The 22,898-nt window shown below is 35.1% G+C and overlaps 3 protein-coding genes across 9 annotated transcripts in view; 1 reads left to right on the forward strand and 2 right to left on the reverse strand.

Moving 5' to 3' along the window:
* Nucleotides 1–22,898, forward strand: part of LOC136417865 (cytochrome b5 reductase 4) — a 134,281-nt gene that overhangs the window by 82,413 nt on the left and 28,970 nt on the right. The window lies entirely within an intron of this gene.
* On the reverse strand, nucleotides 4,623–6,218 carry LOC136417872 (venom serine carboxypeptidase-like). 2 transcript variants are annotated; one of them, XM_066403728.1, is made up of 2 exons: nucleotides 6,083–6,218; nucleotides 4,623–6,020 (listed from the first exon to the last, which is right to left on the reverse strand). In XM_066403728.1, the coding sequence occupies exon 2, from the start codon at nucleotides 6,015–6,017 to the stop codon at nucleotides 4,641–4,643; it is 1,377 nt and encodes a 458-aa protein (XP_066259825.1). In that variant the 5' UTR covers nucleotides 6,018–6,020; nucleotides 6,083–6,218; the 3' UTR covers nucleotides 4,623–4,640. The 2 variants fall into 2 exon arrangements, with proteins under 2 accessions (XP_066259825.1, XP_066259824.1); XM_066403727.1 differs by having other exon boundaries at nucleotides 6,079–6,139.
* LOC136417862 (uncharacterized) lies at nucleotides 10,501–14,702 on the reverse strand. 3 transcript variants are annotated; one of them, XM_066403712.1, is made up of 6 exons: nucleotides 14,534–14,702; nucleotides 13,782–14,000; nucleotides 13,497–13,721; nucleotides 13,104–13,437; nucleotides 11,518–11,734; nucleotides 10,501–11,468 (listed from the first exon to the last, which is right to left on the reverse strand). In XM_066403712.1, exons 2-6 carry the CDS (start codon nucleotides 13,990–13,992, stop codon nucleotides 10,542–10,544), a joined length of 1,914 nt encoding a protein of 637 aa, XP_066259809.1. In that variant the 5' UTR covers nucleotides 13,993–14,000; nucleotides 14,534–14,702; the 3' UTR covers nucleotides 10,501–10,541. The 3 variants fall into 3 exon arrangements, with proteins under 3 accessions (XP_066259809.1, XP_066259806.1, XP_066259807.1); XM_066403709.1 differs by having other exon boundaries at nucleotides 14,473–14,539; XM_066403710.1 differs by lacking the exon at nucleotides 14,534–14,702 and adding an exon at nucleotides 14,355–14,456.

Below are 22,898 nucleotides of genomic sequence, written 5' to 3' on the forward strand. Positions count from 1 at the left end.
CCAAGTTTTCTAACCAAAAGCAAATTAAGCTTGAACCCCCTGGGGCCAAAATTCACTCTTTGTATTGAGTTTACAAAGTAAAACGTTTTACGACTCACTAATCGTAAAATCTTTACTATCTTAACTTGGTCCACTCAATTCGTGATGTTTGTTTTTCAATTTCCCTCTATGGAAATTTGGCCATAAAACGTCGTAGAAGTTTATATGCAAATTTTCGGCATTGGAGTCATGGGCAATAATTATCCTTTTGCATACGTGACCGTTATTATCAGGGGATTCTGCATGAGCAGCGATTTAGGAAATTGATAATGTATATGGTCCCAAGTTTTCGAGGATGAGTTGATATTTATGAAACATTTAAATAGTAAAAATGAAACAAAAATGGAGTGAGCTAGGTTCCCTCGTAACTCCCACGCAACTCTTGTCCCCGAAATCCTAAGTCAATTCTCTAGTTACGATCCTTCATATCTAAAATTTACTCAATATGCCATTCACCGATGATAAAACATTTTCATGTATGTCTTTTCGACGTGGAAATTTGGTTTATTATCTATATACTATTTTGCCTGATCATATAAACATTTTACAATCCCCGCTTTTCCCGTTATAATTCGAGTAGCGGTCTGTGTGAGTTGTTTCCCTCTCTTTGTTTCCTTGCTTAAAAAACTAGAGCGATCCAACCAGTGTATTTTTGGTCATCCATTTCAAAACTCCCAAACATTCATGAATAATTTAAACCTGCATTGAAATATTGGCGACTACCCTCTGTGTTGATACGTGGAAAATCAATGTAGCGATATACGATAATTAATGAAAATTTCGTCAGTGGTTTTTCTCCTACTTATAAGTTATGTAGGTGATGGGTAGAATATTTGAGAAAGGAACTTTCTAGAGCAACAGCGTAATTGGATGTTGACTATAAGTTTTGATTGCTTTTTCGAAACTTTCATGAAAGTTCTGGAATTAAAACTTTCAAAGTGTGTGCAGAGCACAATTTTATGAACTTTTCCTTGGAACCGGTATTATATTATCTAATACACTTCTGAAGCCAGGAACGACTTGAAAAATAGTATTTTTTCCGTGGACTCAGATGTGAGTGAATGCATAGCAAATCCGGTTACGACATAAATTCCAAAATACGCGTACCTTAACACGCGTCATCCCAAATGGGAGCTTTATATCCTGGCCTGGCCTATTCCAGGGTTTTGTTCATTAATCTCCGCTGTTGCCGCGGAGCTTAATAAATTGCTCTTAATTACGAGATTACATCGACCTACAGCTTTATAAAACTGAGTGATTACGTTTCAGATACACACGGAAATGTCGTGTTATTTAAAAAATTAAGCGAGCACGGAAATAAACGTTAAAGCGAGGGAGCGAGAATGCTAAACAACGAGGAAAGTTTTAATGAAAACCGGATCACGACCTGAATTGCAAAGTTTTCCAGATATTCTCCACGCCCCATCCAAATTCCACACGGTTTTATGGCACATTGTGATAAAACAAACTTTCTACAGCATTAATCCTCATTTAGTAACTCTTTAAATAAACGGGAACTCAATTCAACCCTTCTCTGGTAGAGGTGTTACCGTAAATTGTATTGTAGACAAGTTGTATTTCGAAACGAAGCACCTAATTTTCCAGTCAAGTGAAGTGTCCAGGTCGGGAGTTTTCCTATTTTAGTGTTTAATAATGTGTGTACTGCATATTGTGCATCCTGTTCAGTGACAGAGGTTTCGATAAATTTTCAATGCACATCATGTCGGCCTCAATGAGGATGCCCATTATCTAGAGTTTGTGCCACGAATAATGCTTGTCAAGTTTATGCAGCTGACAAGGTTATTGTCTTCCTAACGTGAGCTATTTTTGTTTCAGGTAAGCCCTAATGATGTCACGTTGAGTCTTCGGGTGTTGTCAGCTTCCAGCAGGTAAGTTTAGAGAATACGCAATCTCTTTGAAGTCGCAGTAAAATATTAAATACGCTTTTGCCGAAATGTCGCAATGTTAAGTGAATATTTTCTGTCTCAGTTTAGGTCGTCCAGGACAACAAAAAACAGGTTTTATTTCTCGAGGAACAGTGAAAATTTATATTTAGAATTCAAGAAATATTTCGCTGAAAAAAAACACTTTTTCAATTGAGTGAACATTCCTGTCGAAAGATTCCCTAAATTCAGGGGAGCAGTACCCTTAAACATTTGAAACTATTATGAAGGGTTTCAAGTAAAGTTATGAAATGACCGTTAGTTTTTTGGGTATCTTGAAATATAAAAATTAAACGATCGCTTCTTTTACGCCACCATCACTTTAATAATTTTGAATCCTAAATAAAAGTAAATATTTCGATGAAATTTGGTGAAATCCCTTATGTACAGGGTGTCCAATTTTCGACACCTTTATAGGGCATCTCTGTTATTATTACAGGTCGAGGGTTGGCATTTTTGCAAACATGGTCACTTTTTTGTAAAACAAATAATGTCGCCAACAGATTTACTATGTCCCTCTTGGTCTTCGAAACACAGAGCGAAATTGAAAATTGTGCATTTTCAGAAAACTATTGTAATTCAGTTAGCTTATAAGTTATCAATTGGACAAAATAGAATTTTACACATTTTTTTATATAAATCCAGTAGCGTACTCAGTTTTTCTTCATGTGTCTCCATTCTTAAGAACATTACCAATTGAGATTTCTTAAATGGGACACTCTGTATGTTAATTGGTAATTACATTCTACTCACTAAGAGTTATCCAGAAATGTACAATAGTGGGCACTTTGTTTCAAATCAAATGTTAAAATTTACATTTTTTAAACAGGCTTTAGATTCCCAGTAAGAAGTGATATTATTGTACATATTTTATTTTAACGCAGATTTGTGAATGACATCCTTCTATCTTGAGAGAATGGAGGCCAAACATTTATCTTTATTAAACTTATATTAAAAACTAAAAACTAATAGCCTATAGATATTTTTTTAGAGATACTATTAAAAATTGTTGTCATTCCGCTTAATACAAAGCTAGCACATTTGTGAAATTTCACCTAAGGCATTTAAAATTATTATGGGGTGATTTTGTAGATAATGAAATGCTAATGGATAGCCTGTCGAAGTTCCTCTACTATTCTGTGTCGAGTTTTGTATATCTTATTCTTTACAAAGTTGTACAAGAAAAAGTCCAACACAGATAGATTAGATGATCGCGGTGGTCATCTTATAGCTCCATTTGTAGCTATTCATTTTAGGGGAAAAATATTTTCTAGAAAATACCTCATTATGTAAATACTATGGCAGGATGCCCCATCTTGCTGCAAATATATACTATTTAGTTGGGCGACAGAAACATGGACGACGTTACAACTCTGTTGTAACATCTTCCATGATTTCTAGATATCTATTTGCCGCAAGACTTCCATCAAAAATTCAGTAATTTATTTGGGTGTCCAATATGAAGCAAGCCACACCAAATCCCAAACGCCTTTGCTGCTGCCTCTCGAAAATAACATGCTGATTTTCTGCGTACCATTGTGTTGTATAATATTATGACGGTTAAAAACCAGCACTTGAAAAATGGCTCTCATCGGACCAGATTGCCCATCTGAATCTCCAGGGTGCAACTCTTGCACGATTTTAGATCTGCAGGGAAAGTATTATATTTGTGTTTTCTTAAAAGTTTTTGAGTACGACTTTTACGTATACCAATTTTTTCTCTATTATTCTGCAGGAAGTTGAAGAAGTGGCTGCTGCATATGCCAAAACGTTTATCTCCTCCACTTCTTTGTTTTATTTATTATATGTTTTAGGTTAAGGCTTCATAAAGGCTCCACGTTCTATTAGATTCTGTTTAAATATGGAAAATCTGTCAGGAAATGACTGATTTCTTTCGGGATATCTACAAAATAATGAGAGACCACTTTATTATTATCCATACATTTTTAAAATGCTACTTAAAAGCACCTCACATAATTGTAAACATTTTAGATAAAAAATAGAAAAGTATATTCTTGCATACTTTCCTATCAAAATATATTTCCGTAGCTCTTTGAGGATTCTTGTTACTTTGTATAAAACATACCATTTTGTGGCATTTTTTTATAATTTTCGTACTTTTGAGTGATCGTTAAAATAGATTAAAAATAATTAATATTAGCCTTCTGATAATATTGTTTTAAAACAATTATGTACGTATTCTTAATAAGCTGTGAAACTTTCAGTGCAATTGGATTATAAAAGGTGCTCTGCTAAACAGGAATCTCGAATGTTTACATATGTTAATTTAGAAACTGAAACTCAATCAGATCATAAAATGTGTCCTATCAAGCACGAATACAGAATCTTTACATTTGCTTCCTATAACTGAAATTTGCAAAATCTCAGACTATATCCTTTAGAGAGTACCAGGTTTATGTTTGTATATTTTCGAAGAAATCTTTGAGTGGACAAATATAAGAAAAATACAAAATGGCTTGCTTCAGATTCATAAATATTTCTTGTGAGTAAGAAAACCTCGTATTTCCAACTAACTTTATAAAGTTAAATTTTTTTGTTTACTAGAGACAAAACATTTTTGTATTTTTTTTTATGAAAGTTGATAACGAATCTTTTATTAATTAAATAAATTTACATCTAAACACTCCAAATTCAAATTTAATGATTAGCAATGGACACGTTGTTGATAAAGCTAGAAACTAGGTCCCATGCCCATGCAGGCTGGTCAGCAGGCACCATGTGACTAGCATCCCTGACTAGTACTTCCGTCAGATTTCCTGCGGTCTTAACATAGCCGGCAACTTCGTCTGCATATTTCCAAATCTGCCTTTCTGCTGTTTTGTATTCTTCGGCACCGGAAAAGTTTAGGTTCTGCAAGTAGTTCTCAGTGAGCACATAACCGACAATAATGTCCAGTTGTCCGTTGTAGATGAGAGTTCTGTAGTGGGAGAGAAGCTCGGAAACCCATGGAGCCACAGTCCTGGTAATGTCCGCATAAAGACCTTCATATACTTCAGAGCTTTGTGTGACAAACTCTTCATTTCCCACATGGAGGGCCTCTCTAATGCTGTCTTCCACAATAAAATTCTCCCAATCAGAAGAAATATAGTCGAAATTCGCGATGTAGTTATAGATATTGCTCAAACCAGTTTTTTCAAAGAAGAGCTCGTCAACCATTTCATTCCAGGAGTCTGTAGCTTCTTGGTAGCGATCTTCTTTGATCAAGCTGATGATAAGGTCTTGAATGTCTTGAAACTCTGCTAGAGCATTCTGATCAATCAAACCTAGTTGGTAAAGTAACTCTCCATATTTGAATTGGTGTTCAGGGTCACTAAGCCCATTTCCGATGATAATACCTTGAAGATTGATGAAAAGTGCGGAGCTGGGGTTCTTCTTATGAATAGTGTAACTTATTGCAGGAACGTATTTTCCTCCATAAGATTCTCCAGAGATGAAGAACGAGTTATTTTGGAGCTCAGAGAAAACGGTGAAGAATTGATACAAAGCACTGTACAAGTGTTCTCCCACTTGAGTCTGGTTGTTCACTAAGGATCCATTCGAGAAACTATATCCAGTTCCGATAGGTTGATCAATGTAAAGTACTGAGTAGTTTTTATGCCAAGAGTATTCCCGTAACAATAGGGTATCATTTTGAACGAGGAAAGGTCCGTTTTCTGTGAAGAGTCCGTACAGACTAGTCACTCCAGGTCCTCCCTGCAACCAAAGGAGTACGGGATCCTTGTTGTAGTTTCCAGCTGAAGGGAAGAACCAAAAGAACAAGTTTCCGTTGTTGGGTTTGTCTACAGTGAAGTACCCGGAATAGCTTTCAATATTATTGAAAACACTGCTGTTGACTTTAGAGAGTTCTTTAGCTTTCTCGGTTAAGTTGGCTTCAATAAGGGGAGTTAGAATGAGTGGCTCTCCCACATCTTTTACAGGCTTGTGAGTGAAGGGTTTGATATTGTAAAAGGGAAATTTGGCTGCGGCCAAAGTTGAAATCGTGGCCAGTACCAGGAAAACACCTAATTGACCCATTTTCTTAAAAAATAATTGTTGTATTCAAATAAGTATTATGTAACTAACTAATAAGACTTACCTACCTATAATGAATGATAGCCAACTATTGATACGAGTTTTCATGAGATCTCTTAAATAACCTGGAGATAATTTTTGCTGATAAGTTTCAAAATTGTCTGTTAGGCCCAATTAAGTGAAATAACATCAGATATACTTTGAAGCAAAACCCACATTTTGATAACCTCAAGTGGGTGGTTGAAAATATGATTCAGCACAATATGTTAATTAAATAATAAGTAAGATTATGACCTTCCTAAAATCTCAGTAATATGCTTCCTATAGATAACTGAGGAGAGATACAAATTTTGAATTTTTTTGAGAAAATGAATCTTATCAGGATTTTATCAATTTATTATTGCTTCATTTTTTTTCCTTATGTAAAATAAACCATTGCGTGGCATCTCAGTAGAGTTCCACCAAGGCTGAGAGATTTGAAACCAATCCAATTTCTTGTTATCTTGGTTTCTTATTAATTGCTCTTAAGTATACTTAACTATCTGATTTCATCTGGAATGGTAGCAGTATGTATGGTGCTTGTGGGTTCACTTTTTTAAAAGGTTTTTTCTATCCATTAGTAACTACTTTCAAAGCTGTACAGCATTTGGTGTTAAGCTGCCTGCAGTGGATGCCAAATCTGGGATTTCTAGATTTAAACCGTTTTTGATTTCTTTTTTCCAAGGAAAGTTGTATTTTCTACATCGCAAGTTCCCCTCCTAGGTTAATAAAAATGCAAATCCGCAGGTATTATTTTCCGGCAGAAAACGAGGCGATTAAAGTGATTTATTCGAAGACGTTGGTGTTGCTTTTTCTTTTTTTTCTGGCACTTCCTTTGTGAGTCCGCTCAAAAACTTTAATCTTTTCGTTAATTTCATCTCATTTCAAATTCCGCAAACAAATGACGTTACTCAAGATATTTTGCGTAAACAGAGATATTATTTTCCTACCTGCACTTATCAAAGAATAAGATTACCGAGACTTTTGTTCCTTGCAATCGACTGCAATTATCATTTAATAATGACTCGGCATCAAGTATTACTTAGAAGATATGAAAAGATAGGCATTTTAAATGGTTTAAAGTTACAGAAATAAAAAATGTTCACTTGTAATTCTTTGTATTTTAGATATTTTTGACAATTATTTAGCATATTGAACGAGCTCGTTATATATTTTTATTAATTTGTTAGATTTTATTGAACAGGATTGAGCGCAACTTTGAGAAAAATATTCCGTATTTTTGAATGAATCGAATTTAATTATTTTAAGTGTAATTAAAAAAAAATTAAATCAATCTTCGCAACTTGGAGATAATTTTCTAGGATTGTAGGTAGCTGCAACTGATTAGTTTTAACCGTGATTTTCTGATTTTTTGCGATTAATTCAAAAAGAGCAATAATTTGTTGACCACACACACCCGGAATTTAGGAATTGAAAGCGGGAACGTTGAGGATTTCAACTAATCCAAGAGGAATAATTTTGACTGATATAGTGAGTATTTTGTTAGTAGCGTTTACTAAGATTTTTCAAAATTTTTAAGCACCTTGCTTTTTCTGGAATCCCACATACATAAAATTGTTCAGGAATCCGATTTTCAGGAATTCATTTAATTTAAGAAATTTTCCAAGAAAATTGAGCGATTTCTAAGATATAAATTTGATTATAGAGGCACGCCTGGAGGTTTCTGAATGTTTGGAAATTTATGTATTATTTGATCAGTAACTCCTTAAAATTTGGGAGCGCCTCAAGAGAGTTAAGAGAGTGAAATCATTCATCTTCCGTCAAATCATAATCTAAAATATTTTCCGGTTTTTGATGTCGTGGTCCAAAGAAATTTATTATAAGATATCAACCATCATATTCTAGGTAAACTAATTTTCTCTGTTACTATAACCCAACATGGTATGGGATTTCCCATGGCGATGTTCAATTTCCTGAAAAACGGTCCTTAAGGGCATCCCTGATGGCCGATCATAGAGCACTCTCTGCACGTCCCTACACGCATATATTTTTCAATAACTCATCTTACCTCCGGCAAAATATCCCGTTTCAGAGAATTCTGGCGGGATTCCAGGAGTAGAATCCAACTTCCATTTACATTATTTGTTTTGGGTCGAAAACAAATTGCGTTTGGTAGATCGCTTGAAAAAACAAAAAAGATCGCAAAATCTAGGATAAAAAGGCATTTAGAATGGAAACGTCGGGTCGCACGCACCCAGAATTTCGATGTCGACATAGAGTTTCGAGCTTTTACTATGGAATTATAAGATTATAGTCCTCGAGAAAGGTGTTTCCTATTTATGCGCAAATAAATCCACCATAACCTTGTATTCCTGTTTCCCTATTTCTATTACCTATGGCTTATCTTTTCAAGGCAGGCAGAGCTTTAAATTGTCTGTCTATGCTTTATGTCTGCCTATGCATTGCTTTCTCCCAGTTTCCGGGTGCCTGGAAATAACCGAAGCGTTTTATTTTATTCAGCGAACTGTTGCAAGAAGTTTGCAAATATGCTTTGCATAAATAAAAGCTAAAAGCGTCGATGTTGAAGAGTGATTTATTCTTCGTGTTATGAGGTATATAAACATAGAGGGTATCCCAGGAATGCATAGACAAAATCCCTTAGGTGGAAATAAACCGGTTTCACTCGATTTTCCTATGAGAAAATGCTTTGCTCTAGTGCTAGGGAGTACAGTGTTGATGGGAAAATCGTGTTATTATTACACCTGCAATTTGAAAACGCCTTGGAACGCTTCGATCAATATGGTACTAGCAACTTCGTTCATTAGGTATGAAAAATATTATTTATACATTGATTTATTAATAACCTTTTGCCGCATAATAGTTGAAAATTTTTTTCTGATAGCCCGTGTGTTCATAAAGTTATTTAATTTCTACTGTTATCCTCATATTTTGACTGGAATGTTCGTTTAATAAACAGATGTCACGGTTACTTTCAAGTAATCATGTCACTTTATAAGGTAAAAACTGCAAAATTATACTTGATCCTCTTTTCAGCACTTGTACCTTAAGAGTCTTTTTCCGCACGCGAATCGAAAAAACATTTTTCGTATGATATTTTTTCCTTTATTTTCCCCTAATAACACTAAAATCAATGAGATTCATTATACTAGATAGTAGGTAAATATTGGTTGGCAATTAAATTCGTTCGGTTTTCTTTCTGTATAAGTTTCATGCTGATTTGCTTTTTTTTTCTGAATGCTATCAAGCAAATCAAATAAACACATGCAAGATCAAATTTCTCTTATATTTTCTACGGACTTTGGTTTGGCTATCATAAGTATCGTACATATAGTGTAGCGGTGAACATGAAAAGAAGTAACGTGCATTTTCGTCACATTTTGTTTTATTATTTTAAAAAAGGCAAACGAGCCGCCGATGTTCATAAAAAGATATGCCGTGTGTATAGAAATGGTGCCTTAACAGAACGTATATGTCAAAAGTGGTTTGCCAAATTCCGTTTTGGAGATTTTGATATCGACGATGCATCCCGTTCCGGTCGTCCAACTGAGATTAACTCAAGTGACGTAAAAGCTATAGTCGACAGTGATCCATCCCAATCGGTAAGAGAGATTGCCACAAAATTGAATATATCTCATACAAGCGTAGAAAAACACTTGCATCAGTTAGGATACGTTTCTCGACTCAATGTTTGGGTACCGCATCAATTAACCGAAGCTAACTTGATCACCCGAATATCCATTTGCGATTCGTTACGGAAGCGCCAAGAAAGCGATCCATTTTTGAAACAAATGGTGACAGGTGATGAAAAGTGGATCACTTACGAAAATGTTAAGCGCAAAAGATCATGGGGACACAGCAGCCAGCCACCACAAACGACCTCGAAAGTGAAATTTCATCCGAAGAAAATAATGCTCTCCGTATGGTGGGACTTTAAGGGCATTATTTATTACGAGTTACTACCATTTGGAAAAACAATAGATTCAACCCTATACTGTTCCCAATTGACGAAATTGAAAGAAGCTATTCGCACAAAGCGGCCAGAATTGGCAACTCGCAAGGGTGTTGTCTTCCATCATGACAACGCTAGGCCTCACACATCTTTGACCACGCGGAACAAATTACTCGAGTTTGGCTGGGACGTTTTGGCTCATCCTCCTTATTCACCGGATCTTGCCCCTTCCGATTTTCATTTATTTCGGTCGCTGCAGAATTCAATGAAAGGAAAAACCTTCAAAGATGAAGATGCAGTTAAAAACCACCTTGATCGTTTTTTTGCCGATAAGCCACAGTCATTCTATGAATGCGGCATAATGAAGTTGGTAGAGAGATGGCAAGAGGTTATCAATAAAGATAGTCAATATATAATTGATTAAAATTTGTTTTGCATATAAAAAAAATATGTTTTATTCCAAACTAAAAAACTGAACGAATTTAATTGCCAACCCAATATATTTTTAAAAATCATATTAACATTTTTTCTATCACGTACTATATTAATTCAATATGTTAGTTTCTTCGAATCAAAGTTTCTACACCTCTTAACTGGAGCTTTTCAATACCAAGGTCTTTGTCACAATTATGGATGTAGTCCCTTATATTCTCCATTAAGGTCGCAAACTCTTTCTCAAGTGCATCATGCTCCTGATAGCTCATATCTTTTATAGCAGTCAAAAACTTCTCACAGTAAAGTTTGATCATCAAACCGGCTTCCAAGTTGTGTTGATCTATGTCGTAAAGAATCTGATAGCAGAACGTTTCAGCTCTAAGTTTTAGCCTGTAGAATTTATCATAGAGGAAGTCATCTTTAACCAAGCGCTGCTCTTCTGCCAAAGATACGAAAGGGGTGCGGCAACACAAAGTGAGATTGTGCATCTCAATCTGGAGATGATTCTGAGCTCCTGTAGATATTTCTTTCCCTTCTACCAGCAAAACTCCGTTTTCGTCCAAGCGGAAGGTCACCTTAAAATCTACTTCTCCAGCTCTTCCTAGAGGGATATTGTTCATGACGAAACTCCCAAGGTAATTATTCTTTATGCAATTCTTTCTTTCTCCCTCATAGATTTCGAATTTTACTATTGTTTGATTATTGCTTGCAGTGTGAACAGTTGCGTTTTCCGAAATTGGTAGCGGGGTGCCTTTTTTGATTATGTCAATCATGAGATTGTATTTGGTCAGAATTCCCACGGAAAAAGGAGCTACCTCAGTGATTAAATGCTTCTGGGATTTATCAATTTCATTGGTAAGGAGGGCTGCGTGGATAGATGCCCCACGAGCCACCGCTTCATCCTTATTTATGTTGTTGCTGAGTTTGTTACTGCCAAAGATTCCAGATAGAATTTCAACCACTTTAGGTATTTTTGAAGAGCCCCCCACTAGAACTACATTATCAATGTCCACTGCATTCATTTTTGCAGATTTCAGGCATTGTTGTACCTATGCAAATGTTATAGGCGTATTTTGAAAATAAAGTTGATATTACTACCTTATCTTCAATTCTTTGAAATAGGTTTTCACACAGCGTATTGAAAATAGCCCTGCTGAACGTAATTAAACATTCGCTATCATTGTCCATGTCCAGAACAATTGTATATTCATCGATTGTAGACAGCATTTCCTTGAAACGTGTAGCATGTTTCCTCAATCGGTACAAGAACCTTTGGCCCTTTTTGGTCTCTTTGTCGATATATCGGTTTCCATATCTAAAAGAAATGGCTTTAGTATCCTTTTGCAGAAAAATTCTTCCATATATGTACATCGAAAAATAAAAAATCCTTTTTTTTGTAATCTTTGATTATAGTGATTCTTTTTTAAATAATCGGCCTGCTTGTACTATTTGATACATGTATGTAGGTTTTTTTAATTAGAAAACATTTGGCCTCAAGGAAAAACAAAATTCGAGATGATCACATCTATCATATTGTAGCAATATTTCCAGGACTTATTCACTACAGCGAAAAGCGTTATTGAAATACAGGGCGTCTTTAGCTGAGTGCCCATATTTATAGAATCGTTGAAGCTAGAAAATCACAATTTGGGATGCAGCCATTTGAGTCCAAGATCTATTGATTAAAAATATTTTTAAAACGGCGGCACTTTCGAACGTGTCGGAAATTAATAACAACTTTGTTATTCAGTTAGATGTGTGTTACATAAAATTGATCTAAAATTCAACATGGAATCATTAAAAAAATAAAATACATATTCCTTCCATTTAAAATAACAAAGTTGTTATCAATTTTCGATACTTTCAGAAGTGCCTAGAGTTTGAGGATATTTTCAATCAACACATCTTGGGCTCAAATGGCTGCACATCAAATTGTAATTTTCTAGCTTTAGCGGATCTCTAAATACACACACTGTCAAAAGTCTTGGACCCTCTGTATAAACAAGGTTTATAGTTTATTTATTTGGTTATATTTTATAATGGACAAAAGTTTGTTATTTTGCAAACAAAAAATAATAATAAACATGAAGATAAAGATGTTGTTGGGCATTAGAATTTTTGTTTGCAAATATGGTCAACACGGAATTGTATAATAATTAGGGGATCTAAGACTTTTGACGGTGTGTGTACTTCTAATGGTCTTTCAACTAAAGACATCCTGTATATTTGTATCAGAGTCATATCATGGATCGTTGACCATGATTAGAAATAGAATTCTATAAATTGCTGCCTTTCTTGGAAAGTAATCTACAGGAAAATTGAAAAGAATTTTGTCCGTTATAGTATATGAGGAGGCCCCTCATTAAAATAAAGAAATTTAGAATTGACATAGAAGTCATACAGGGTTTCCCAACGAATCGATATTTCTTTTATCACTAAAGTTAGAGCAAAAGCTTAGTCACGAGAGAGAAGCAGAGGTATAAGCGCTCTAAAAAGTGTTTTAGGATGTTCTTTTTAACCCCCGATATGTTATGAAATATAAACGGTCATCCTCTACTTAACACTTGCGAATGTCTTTATCACACTTAATTGCTAACTGAACTCCGCTTCCCATTCTTCGTTCAACTACAATGACCGTGCGTTAAAGTGTCATTGACTAATGCAGTTGTAATGAGATTACTAACCTTTTTTCAATTTCAAACCTCAAATAGTTTAATATCTGATCATCGAAATCTCTCCCTCCAAGAAAAATATCTCCTTCGATAGCTTTTACGATGAAAGTGCCTTTTTCCACTTTTAATATTGATAAATCCAGGGTGCCTCCGCCGAGGTCGAACATCAGCAAATTACCAGATTTGCACTCATTTCTGTAGGTGTACTCAATAGCAGCTGCAACAGGTTCTGTGATCAGCTTCAACACATTGAAACCAGCCCTTTCAGCTGCTCGTTTTGTTGCTGCTCGTTGAGCGTAGCTAAAGTACGCCGGGACTGATATTACTGCATCCCTTACATTTGAACCTTAAAAATGTTTATTTGTCCAAAAACTAATCTGATCCAACTTGAATCAAAAATCATACCTACATATTCAGTTACTGATTGCCTAATGTATTTCAGTAAATCTGCAGAGGCTTCTTCGGGTGATTTCGTCACATTTAGATTTTTATTAGTGGTTTCGAGTTTAATAACTGGTTCTTCTTGGGCAGAACGTATAACATCAAGAGGAAAGTTCTTACATTTTCGTTGTTCGACGAATTGTTGTACGTAAATGTCGTCAAAGTGCCTTCCGATGATGCGTTTGGTGTCTTAACAAAAAAACTAATTTAACAGGTTTCCCAACGGAGGAAAATGTAACTTTAACTCACCAAAGAGAAAATTACGTGGACAAGTCAAAGATTGGTCTTCGGCGACGTGGCCTACGGAAGGAGTCAGTGTGTTGGGATTATAGTAAATCACTGATGGCGTTATGGTACTCCCTTCTTTGTTAGGAATTATATGGGATCGTCCGTCCTGTAAAATTGCTGCCAGTGTATTGGTAGTTCCCAGGTCGATGCCTATGGCTGACGAATACACCATGTTTGGACCTATAAGTTTTAATTCTATTTTAATATTTGGAAATTCGTGGCCCTCGTATACTATGAGATGCATAAAAATATGTTGGCGTTAAGATGGCATTAACGAGCTTTTTGTTTGTAACAGGGAAAAACAAGGGTTAAGCTTAGCAAAGCGGAACTTGATTCATAATCAAATAAATAAGCCTTGATAATTCTTTAAACATATATTCTAAAATGTTGATTTTTTTGGATCGGATTCGGAAATAGGTAGGAACCATATTAAATTATTATCATATTATTTTATTATTGATATTCATGCCTTCCAGTGACGTGAAGGAATGATTTTTACATATCACACTGAATATATCAAGAAATTCGACTCACCAATTAAGAAACTTTGATGTCCTGTCCTTTTATCCTATATCTTAACTCTATATTTTATGTAATGTTCTGTACTTATTTGCTATTTCTTGGTTGAAAAATACCTGCAGTAGGTACTTACCCCTTTCCTCACTACTCTATCTGAAAATATTCCCCGAATGATTTATTATATGTTTAGTTACACTGCGTGACTACTATTAATATGAGAACAAAGCAGTTTCGAGATAAACAATAAACTAATTCATTGATTAGATTACAGTATACAATTTAGTCCTCCAATCAAAACTTCGCAACGTATATGTAGGTACAATATTATTAATTTCCCTGATTACATTACGAGAAAATACAATTTACTGCTTTACCAGATCTCTTGAGATGCTGACCTTAATTCTCGGTGTATAGTTAGAGACTTAATCTAATTTATATTTTTCTATCTCAATGTCGTGCGCAATTAAAGTGACGCTTACTCATGACTTATAGCTAATTAAGCTACATTTACTAGATTAGGCTTTCCCAAAAATAAAAAATATTTTATTTAGAAAACGGACTTTTTTAGCACTTTACTTGAAACTTTACTTAAAATGAAGCAGATTACACTACTTATAAATTCTATAATTTACGAAATTCCCATTGTGGACATCCCTCGATATACTATATACAGGATCATTCATCAATAATGGGACGACCAAAAGCTAAATGGTGACGATTGGAGAAAATATTCCTTATTCGAAAGTTGTTAGTTGCAGATATATACACGGTGCTGAAAGTTAAAATTTAAAGTAATTTTTTTGCCATTATTCTGAAAATATCCAGATTATACACTTACAAATTTGTAAAGTTATATTTTTTTAAAAGACGACTCATTTGTTTTAGAAAATATAAATATACTTTATTTGTTTCGCTTTTAATTTTTCGTATTATCAAATTTAAGCATAGTGTTCGTCAAATAGATTTTTCTTCAAAACACATCAGAATATCGAAATGAAAAGAAAATACATAATTAATGGAATAATTAGTGCTTTTGCGAAGACATAAGTTGCTATTGCAAAACTCCAAACTACTCGTATGAATCTCACTTTCTTCTCTAGGTCCGATTCTGTTTTCAATGCTTCAACACACAAGATTACATCCGGTTTCAAGTTGAAGGTAACTTGACAGTGAACGACACCAGCTAGTTGTCTGAATATGCAAATATCGAAATTGTCCAACATTTGATTGTACTTGCACTGTGACCTTTCGCCTCAGTGCACGTAAAATTTCATCGAACCCTGATGGTTGAAGCCCGTTTGAACGTCTTTTTTAACGGTTATAGGAAGAGTTAATCTTTTTTTTTCGATAAACAGATTCATGAGGTCGTAGTGTCATCAAATTTTTAGGGAATATGGAGTAATATCATTTACGTGATATCGTTTAGCGACCTCATGTATATTGGCTCTTAAGGCCACTACGAGGATAGTCTCACTTAACCACTTAAAAGAAAAAATAATTTGGAATATATTACATTTTTCTCATCATAGTCTCCTTTAAGATTGACACACTTTTCCAAGCGATGTTCTATGGCTTCCATACCCTGTTTATAGTAAGAACCTTTGAATGTTTCAAACCTGTTCACCTCTTCATTATTAGCAAATCTCTTTCCACTGAGCCATTTTTTCAAATTTGGAAATAGAAAATAATCTGAGGGTACTAAATCTGGCGAATGGGTAGGTGAGCAAAAGTTCGAAACCAAGTTGACTGATTTTGTCCATCGCGATGACAGAAGTGTAGACTGGCCCGTTTTCTTGATGAAAGAAACTTTTTTCGCCAAATGCGGTCGCTTTTTCGTAATTTCTTCGCTCAAACGCTGCAAAAAATTTGTATAATATTTTATGTTTATTTTTTTTCTTTAGGGAGATAGTCAGTAAAAATGTGCATCCCAAAAAGTGACGTTGTCACCTTTCCTGCAGATGGCACGGTTTCCGCCTTCTTTGGAGCCGATTCTCCCCTTTGAGTCCATTGTTTTGACTGCTTTTTCGTCTCAGGTGTGAAATTATGGACCCATATTTCATAGTTAAGAATCGACGTACAAACTCGGCTTTATTGCTGCGAAACTTTGCCAAATACTCCCTTGAAACATCCCCACAGCGCTCTTTTTTTCCAATTATTAGTAATCGCGGCACCTTTCTTGTGCACAGCTTTCTCATATCCAATTGTTCATGTTAAATGCTATGTACAGTACTTTTTGAAATGTTTTTCATATCTGCTAACTCGTGAAATTTTAGCTGACGGTCTTTCAGTACAGTTTTGTGGATTTTCATCACAATTTCTGGAGTGGTCACCTCATTGGGTCGACTACAGCGGAGTTCGTCTTGGGAGCTTAAACTCTCCCACCCAATATTTTAGAGTTGTTAACAAAACACCATATTCCCCCATAGTAAAATCTAACTCTGCTTTGTTGATAGATAGACTAAGACCTTTAAAATGAAAATATTGAATTACGTATCGATGACTAATTTTTTCCAAGTTCACAAAATGTATAAAAGCGTTCACTAAAAACGGCTCCAAAACAAACAGAAATCAACGTAGCACTCTTAAACTTAAGATATAAGCTTTTTAAGGTTAGGTCTTTGTAATATAGACAAATTTTTAACAAAAACTCACCATCTATATGTCAGGTCGGTTACTTCTGAAAGTATCCCCGTACATCTTCAGGGTTGGACACTGATCGGTTTTTTACCATTAAAAAATTCGGTTAAAGGTTCGTTAAGTTTCGGGATTCTGGAACAGCCTCCAACTAGTATGGTGTGGTCGATATTGGAAGGTTTTAGGTTTGCAAATTCCATGCATTTGCGTACCTGAAACATCAATTTATAGGGATAAGCAGTTGAAAATCATGTAAATTTACCTTGTACATGATGCGATTAAGTACATTCTGAGTTCGGTTTTCGACCTCCTTTCGCGTTACGAAAATGTCCCAACTTTTCTTTTGTACTGCAAAAGAGCGTGCTTTGCTTTTACAGACGCTTTTTTCAAACTTTTTACAAATACCCACTTTTGTCTTTCAGTTTTGAAACTGCTTCCAAAATTCAAAATAAAACTACATTATATGATTCCGTAAATTATCCATCAAGCAGTACTTATCCTTCAATTTTTCTTTCAAATATTCGGAGAGAACTTTATCAAAATCTGTTCCGCCTAGAAGGAGGTCCCCTTCTATCGCCTTAATATTAAATAATTCTTTACTACACTCAGCTACGGATATGTCTAAAGTTCCTCCCCTTAAATCCACGATTAAAAGTTTTTTCATTCCCTGGGACTTGTGCAGCAATTTATTGACATAATATATCGATGCAGCTACAGGTTCGGTGACTACTTTTAGATTATTAATTCCAGCCTTTTGTGCTGCTTTTTTGGTGGCTTCTCTTTGGAGGTAACTGAAGTAGGCAGGCGCCGATATAACTGCATTTATGTTTTCCATTTCTAAATCTAGAAGTATAATAATAAGAATTGTATTACTACCTGCATAGAAACTATATCTTTCACCCTACATTTGCAGAAAGAAAAGAACAATTTTATTCACTGAAAAGACAAAAACTTTTACTCCTTAGAGAGCACAAGTAATTTTCTTTCCACGTATCATAAATACACAATAAACTTTTACAATAGGAAGGAGAAAATATTTTTAACTTCCTCAAGGAATCTGTAACATATTGTTTTATGTATTTTAGTATTTTAGAGCATATTTCTTCAGAGAACACTTGAACGGGAATTCGGTTGTCCAATTGTTCTAATGCTATATTTGGTGCTTTATTCTCTCCCATTACAATTTTGTTGAAAAAGTGACTATTCTCGACTTCATTTATCTTGCCCTGGACGTAGACATCATCGAAACTGCATCCTATTATCCTTTTTAGCTCTGCGTGTGGTGAGATAAATCGTCTGTACTAAACCTACTATAGATTTGTGTGCCTGCAATCAACTTCTGAGGTCTTTTTATTCCACGGTGTTTGACTAGTTTTCCTACTAGGACATTTATATCTCGTGGTTCAAGAAAGACCTATGAACGAGTAACGCTATCACCATTTTGAATGGTAATAACCTCTGGTGTTCCGTTGCGGAAAATCGCAGCAACAGTGTTTGTCATTTCTAAGTCGATACCAATTGTAACAGTATCCATTGTAAGGGGATTTGCTGATAAATCGTTTTAAATCGTGACTGTTTTTATCCCCAATTCAATGATGTAGAGCTTAAAGAAGGTGGCTTAGTAAATATTTGAAACAGGTCAAAAAATGCGAGTAAACAGTTATTCCACTCATGTATAAAAATGTCATATAAATGTTAACGAATTCTGGAAATCTGGAGGAAAGAAAAGGTAATAAAGCTTAATAAATAGTAATTTTAAAAAGTTTTACTTTGAAATGGAGAGCTTCATTTACGACCTCGCTGGTTCAAATTGCCTTATTTTAATAAGAATAAAAGTAATATTAGTATATTAGTATGTTATCCAAATAATAAACATTCTAAGATTATTTACGTCACAAATATAAATTTTTAGGAAATGTGAGTTTGAGTTCATACTTACTAATTTATTATTATTAGCTAAAGAATCGAAATATGAACTTCCACTTGATTATTCCCAGTTTTTAACCTGTGAATTAAACCACTTAAAATTTCTATGATGTAACTACATTGATCGCTCACTTCGATTTTGATGAGTTGCTGGAGCAAAATACAACACAACGAATATTTAATTTAGTGTAAATAAATATAGAATCGTCTTCATATACCTATACAGGGTGTCCCAGAATGTGGGCAATCTTTTGGATTCATAGAAAATGCATCGAAATAATATTACAAGTTCTCATAAAAGTTTTGTATTATCAGGTTTGATACTACTGTAGATATAGGATGGTGTTTATATCTTATAATGAAATCACAGGTCAGAAAAAGGATTATAAATGTGCGTTTATTAATACAAAGTGAACAAAACAGAGAACAACATAAGTTATGAATTTGCAAGCGCGGACGCGACTCCAAATTTGCCAACGACCAACTGAACCCAGAAGAAAAGAGAGATTTTTTTTTTCGGGGACCCCGGGGATAAAAAAATCTTGTGAGTAAGACGATACTGAAGTCTGTACTATCAGCCTGTGACGGGTTTCACTTACTAAAAAACCCCGTGTTTGCAGAGGATTTTGAGTCCGTGCCCGGAGTCCTCTATCTCGTTTCTGGGCCGCTTTTGGTGTTTGGCGTAAGATAACAGAGTCAAGCGGGACTATCGCTTTTTACTTTGCCATCGCTCTAGGCCTTTTTCGTGCCTTTCTCGGGAGGTGAGTCTGAGTCACCTACCGGATGTTTGGCTTGAGTCACTCCGCCAATTGGTGGTTTTTCGGCCCTCTTCTGTCCTTCTGGACGCTTCTTTCTTCGTCGGCTGTCTCCCTCGTTGGTTGCCGGTTCGCAATGATGAGTCTGAAGTACCAGAAAGGCTTTCTGGCCTTCTTCCTTCCATTATTGCGGGGACAGAGAGCTTGTACATGCCCTGCAAATCCTTAAATACTAAAACCCATGATGATTAACCATGGGCGTACCTTGGCTATGGTGCCATCTGCACTACCTATTGCATTAAATCGTAGCGTCTTAGCTGGGACTTAGAACTGCAACTATAGGGCCAAAAAAGTCAGTTTTTCTTGAATTTTTTAAGTTTTAAACTGCTTAGTATAATTAAATGATTCTTTAGTAGGATGTATATTAGATGGAATTCTTTAAAATTATATCATTTAAACACATTGGACTTGTTTAGTTTGCCAGGAACGGATCAGCTTTAAAACAATACCGAATATGACGTGTGTGTGCTAGCGTCAGTTAATAATTCACAGTGCCTTAAATTTTGCAATAATTTTTTGTAGACAATAGGGATAACTTGAAAGAATTGTTTTGCATTGTCAGAACATACCAAATAATTTTGTATCATTGTGAAGAGTCCAACAATCTTTAATTTTTAAAGACAGGAAATATTAGGTCGTGTAGTATGAAATGAGTAGATTCTCGAAATGCCACATTCAACTGCGAATAACTTCACTCTAAATCTATATTTGGACTTGACTTTTTTATGTGGAAAAGGCACATTCTTCCTCTTTCGATCAGAGTTTAAAGTGTTAAAAATTATTGAAAACTTTTATTTTTATAAACATTTTTGTGCAGCCATGCAAAATAGTGAAATTCGTGTGTTAATGAAATATGAGTTCCATCGTGGAACCACAACAGCTCAGACGGCTCGCAATATTAATGATGTGTTTGGTACTGAAGTCACTTCACAGCAAACAATATCTCGTTGGTTCATGAAATTTCGTTCTGGCAATTTTGACCTAACAAATGAACCACGTGGACGACCTGAAACTCAAGTGGATAACGATTATCTGAAAGCCGTGGTGGAAGCGAATCCACGTCAAAGTGCAAGCGAATTATCGTTAATATTCAGTGTAACCAAAAAAACAATATTGACTCATTTGGCTGAAATTGGTAAGGTGAAAAAGCTGGACAAGTGGGTACCGCATGAGTTGAGCGACATACAGAAAGAACGACGTCTCGAAGCTTGTTCTTTGTTGTTCTTTGTTGTGCCGGTATAATAACGATCCATTTTTGAATCGGATTGTTACTTGTGATGAGAAATGGATCCTATATGACAATACCAGACGTTCATCGCAGTGGTTGGATTAAGATGAACCACCAAAACATTGTGCGAAAAAAAATCTTCATCAAAAGAAGCTTATGGTGTCCGTTTGGTAGTCCAACGCAGGTGTCATCCATCACAGCTTCATGAAACCTGGTGAATCGATTACGGCTGATGTCTACTGCCGGCAATTGACCGAAATGATGAGGCAACTGACGGTTAAGCAGCCAAGATTAGTCAATCGAAGCGCACCGCTATTGTTGCACGACAACGCTCGGCCACACACCGCACAAGTCACCTTGGCCAAGCTACAGGAGTTGGAATTGGAAACTCTTCGTCATCCACCGTATTCACCCGACTTAGCACCCACTGATTACTACTTCTTTCAAAATTTGGATAACTTCTTGGTAGGGAAAACATTCAACTCCGACGAGGCTGTCAAAGCTGCCTTCCAAGAGTTTATCGACTCCCGGCCTGCAGGCTTTTACAGCAGGGGAATCAATGAACTTCCCGTTAAATGGCAGAAGTGTATTGATAATGGTGGTGCATATTTCGATTGACAATAAAAACATTTCATATGAAAAAAAAAATGACTAAAGTTTCAATTCAATTCTACTCATTTCATACTACACGACCTAAAACATACGATTAAAAGGAGTCCATATTGAATCAACATAAAAAATTATTCAATGAAAATCATATTCGATAAAAATGATTTTTTTCTAGAAAACGGTTCATTTTTGTGATAACGAGTAAGAATACCTTTTTTTAGCTTAAGCTAGGAACTATCTAAAAAAATGATTTTGATGCCTTTATTTATACAAGATGTAAAAAAATTGTAATTTTTGTATTAAAGCTGATCCGTTCCTGATAAACTAAACAAGTCAAATATGTTTAAATTATATCATTTTAAGGAGCACCATCCACCATCCATCCACCATCCATCATACTAAAGAATCATTTAATTTTATTAAGTATTTTAAAACTTATTCAAGAAAAACTGATTTCCAGAGGCGTCCTTTACGAGCTTCTATATCCGTAGGGAGGATTTGTAGAAAAAATTTTTATAGGAACTTCGCGTATTATTTTGATGTATTCTTTGTAAGTCCGAGAGATTTCCCCCACATATTCTGGGACACCCTGTATATCACGCGTGTAAAACTACATAAGATACAATATCGTAATTAAAGATGAACAGAGTGGTGCACAAAAACTTCGTTTAGTATTTTATTAATGAGGCTGATAATGATGATTACTAATCTAAGTGTCAAAATTGATCTGCAAGCGAAATGCCAGATAGTGAACATGGCAAAGCTCTATTTCAAATTGCATAGAAATGCAACCGCATCCGCGGCATGCGCGCTGTTCAGAAAATAGCGGACGAAGTGTAATAAATTATTTTTTTCAAATTCTAAATAATTCACTATCTGTAAACAATTCGTAATTTATTAAATTCGTAACTGTGTCGAAACTGCCTTTTATGTAATTTATTTCGTTACGGAAAGTGTTGTGTATACGTTGCTGCTGCTGCAGTTGCGTTTCTAGTTTATTTGAAATAATTCTGTTGTGTCCACTCTCTCGCATTTCACTTGCAAATCAATTTTAACACTTAAAGTGTTTTGGATGATGGAAGAGCTTCTAAAGTCTACTATGATATCAATTTAAAAAAGTCCATTTTACGTTTGCAAACAGTTTTTCATTCGTCTCATTTCGACTATTATTTTACTTTAATTGTAATTGTATTAGTAAATTGAAAACAGTTTCTTATAACTTTTTTCTGTAGAATCCAGTGGCAGATTCTGATTATTTATTAGTTTCCGAGTTATTAGAATGAAATTACGGTTTTTTCAAATAGTATATGTATTTATTCATTACAACATGGTAGCGTAGTCATATGT

Source organism: Euwallacea similis, chromosome 30, assembly GCF_039881205.1.
Source record: "Euwallacea similis isolate ESF13 chromosome 30, ESF131.1, whole genome shotgun sequence".
In the NCBI taxonomy this organism is placed as follows: Eukaryota; Metazoa; Arthropoda; class Insecta; order Coleoptera; family Curculionidae; genus Euwallacea; species Euwallacea similis.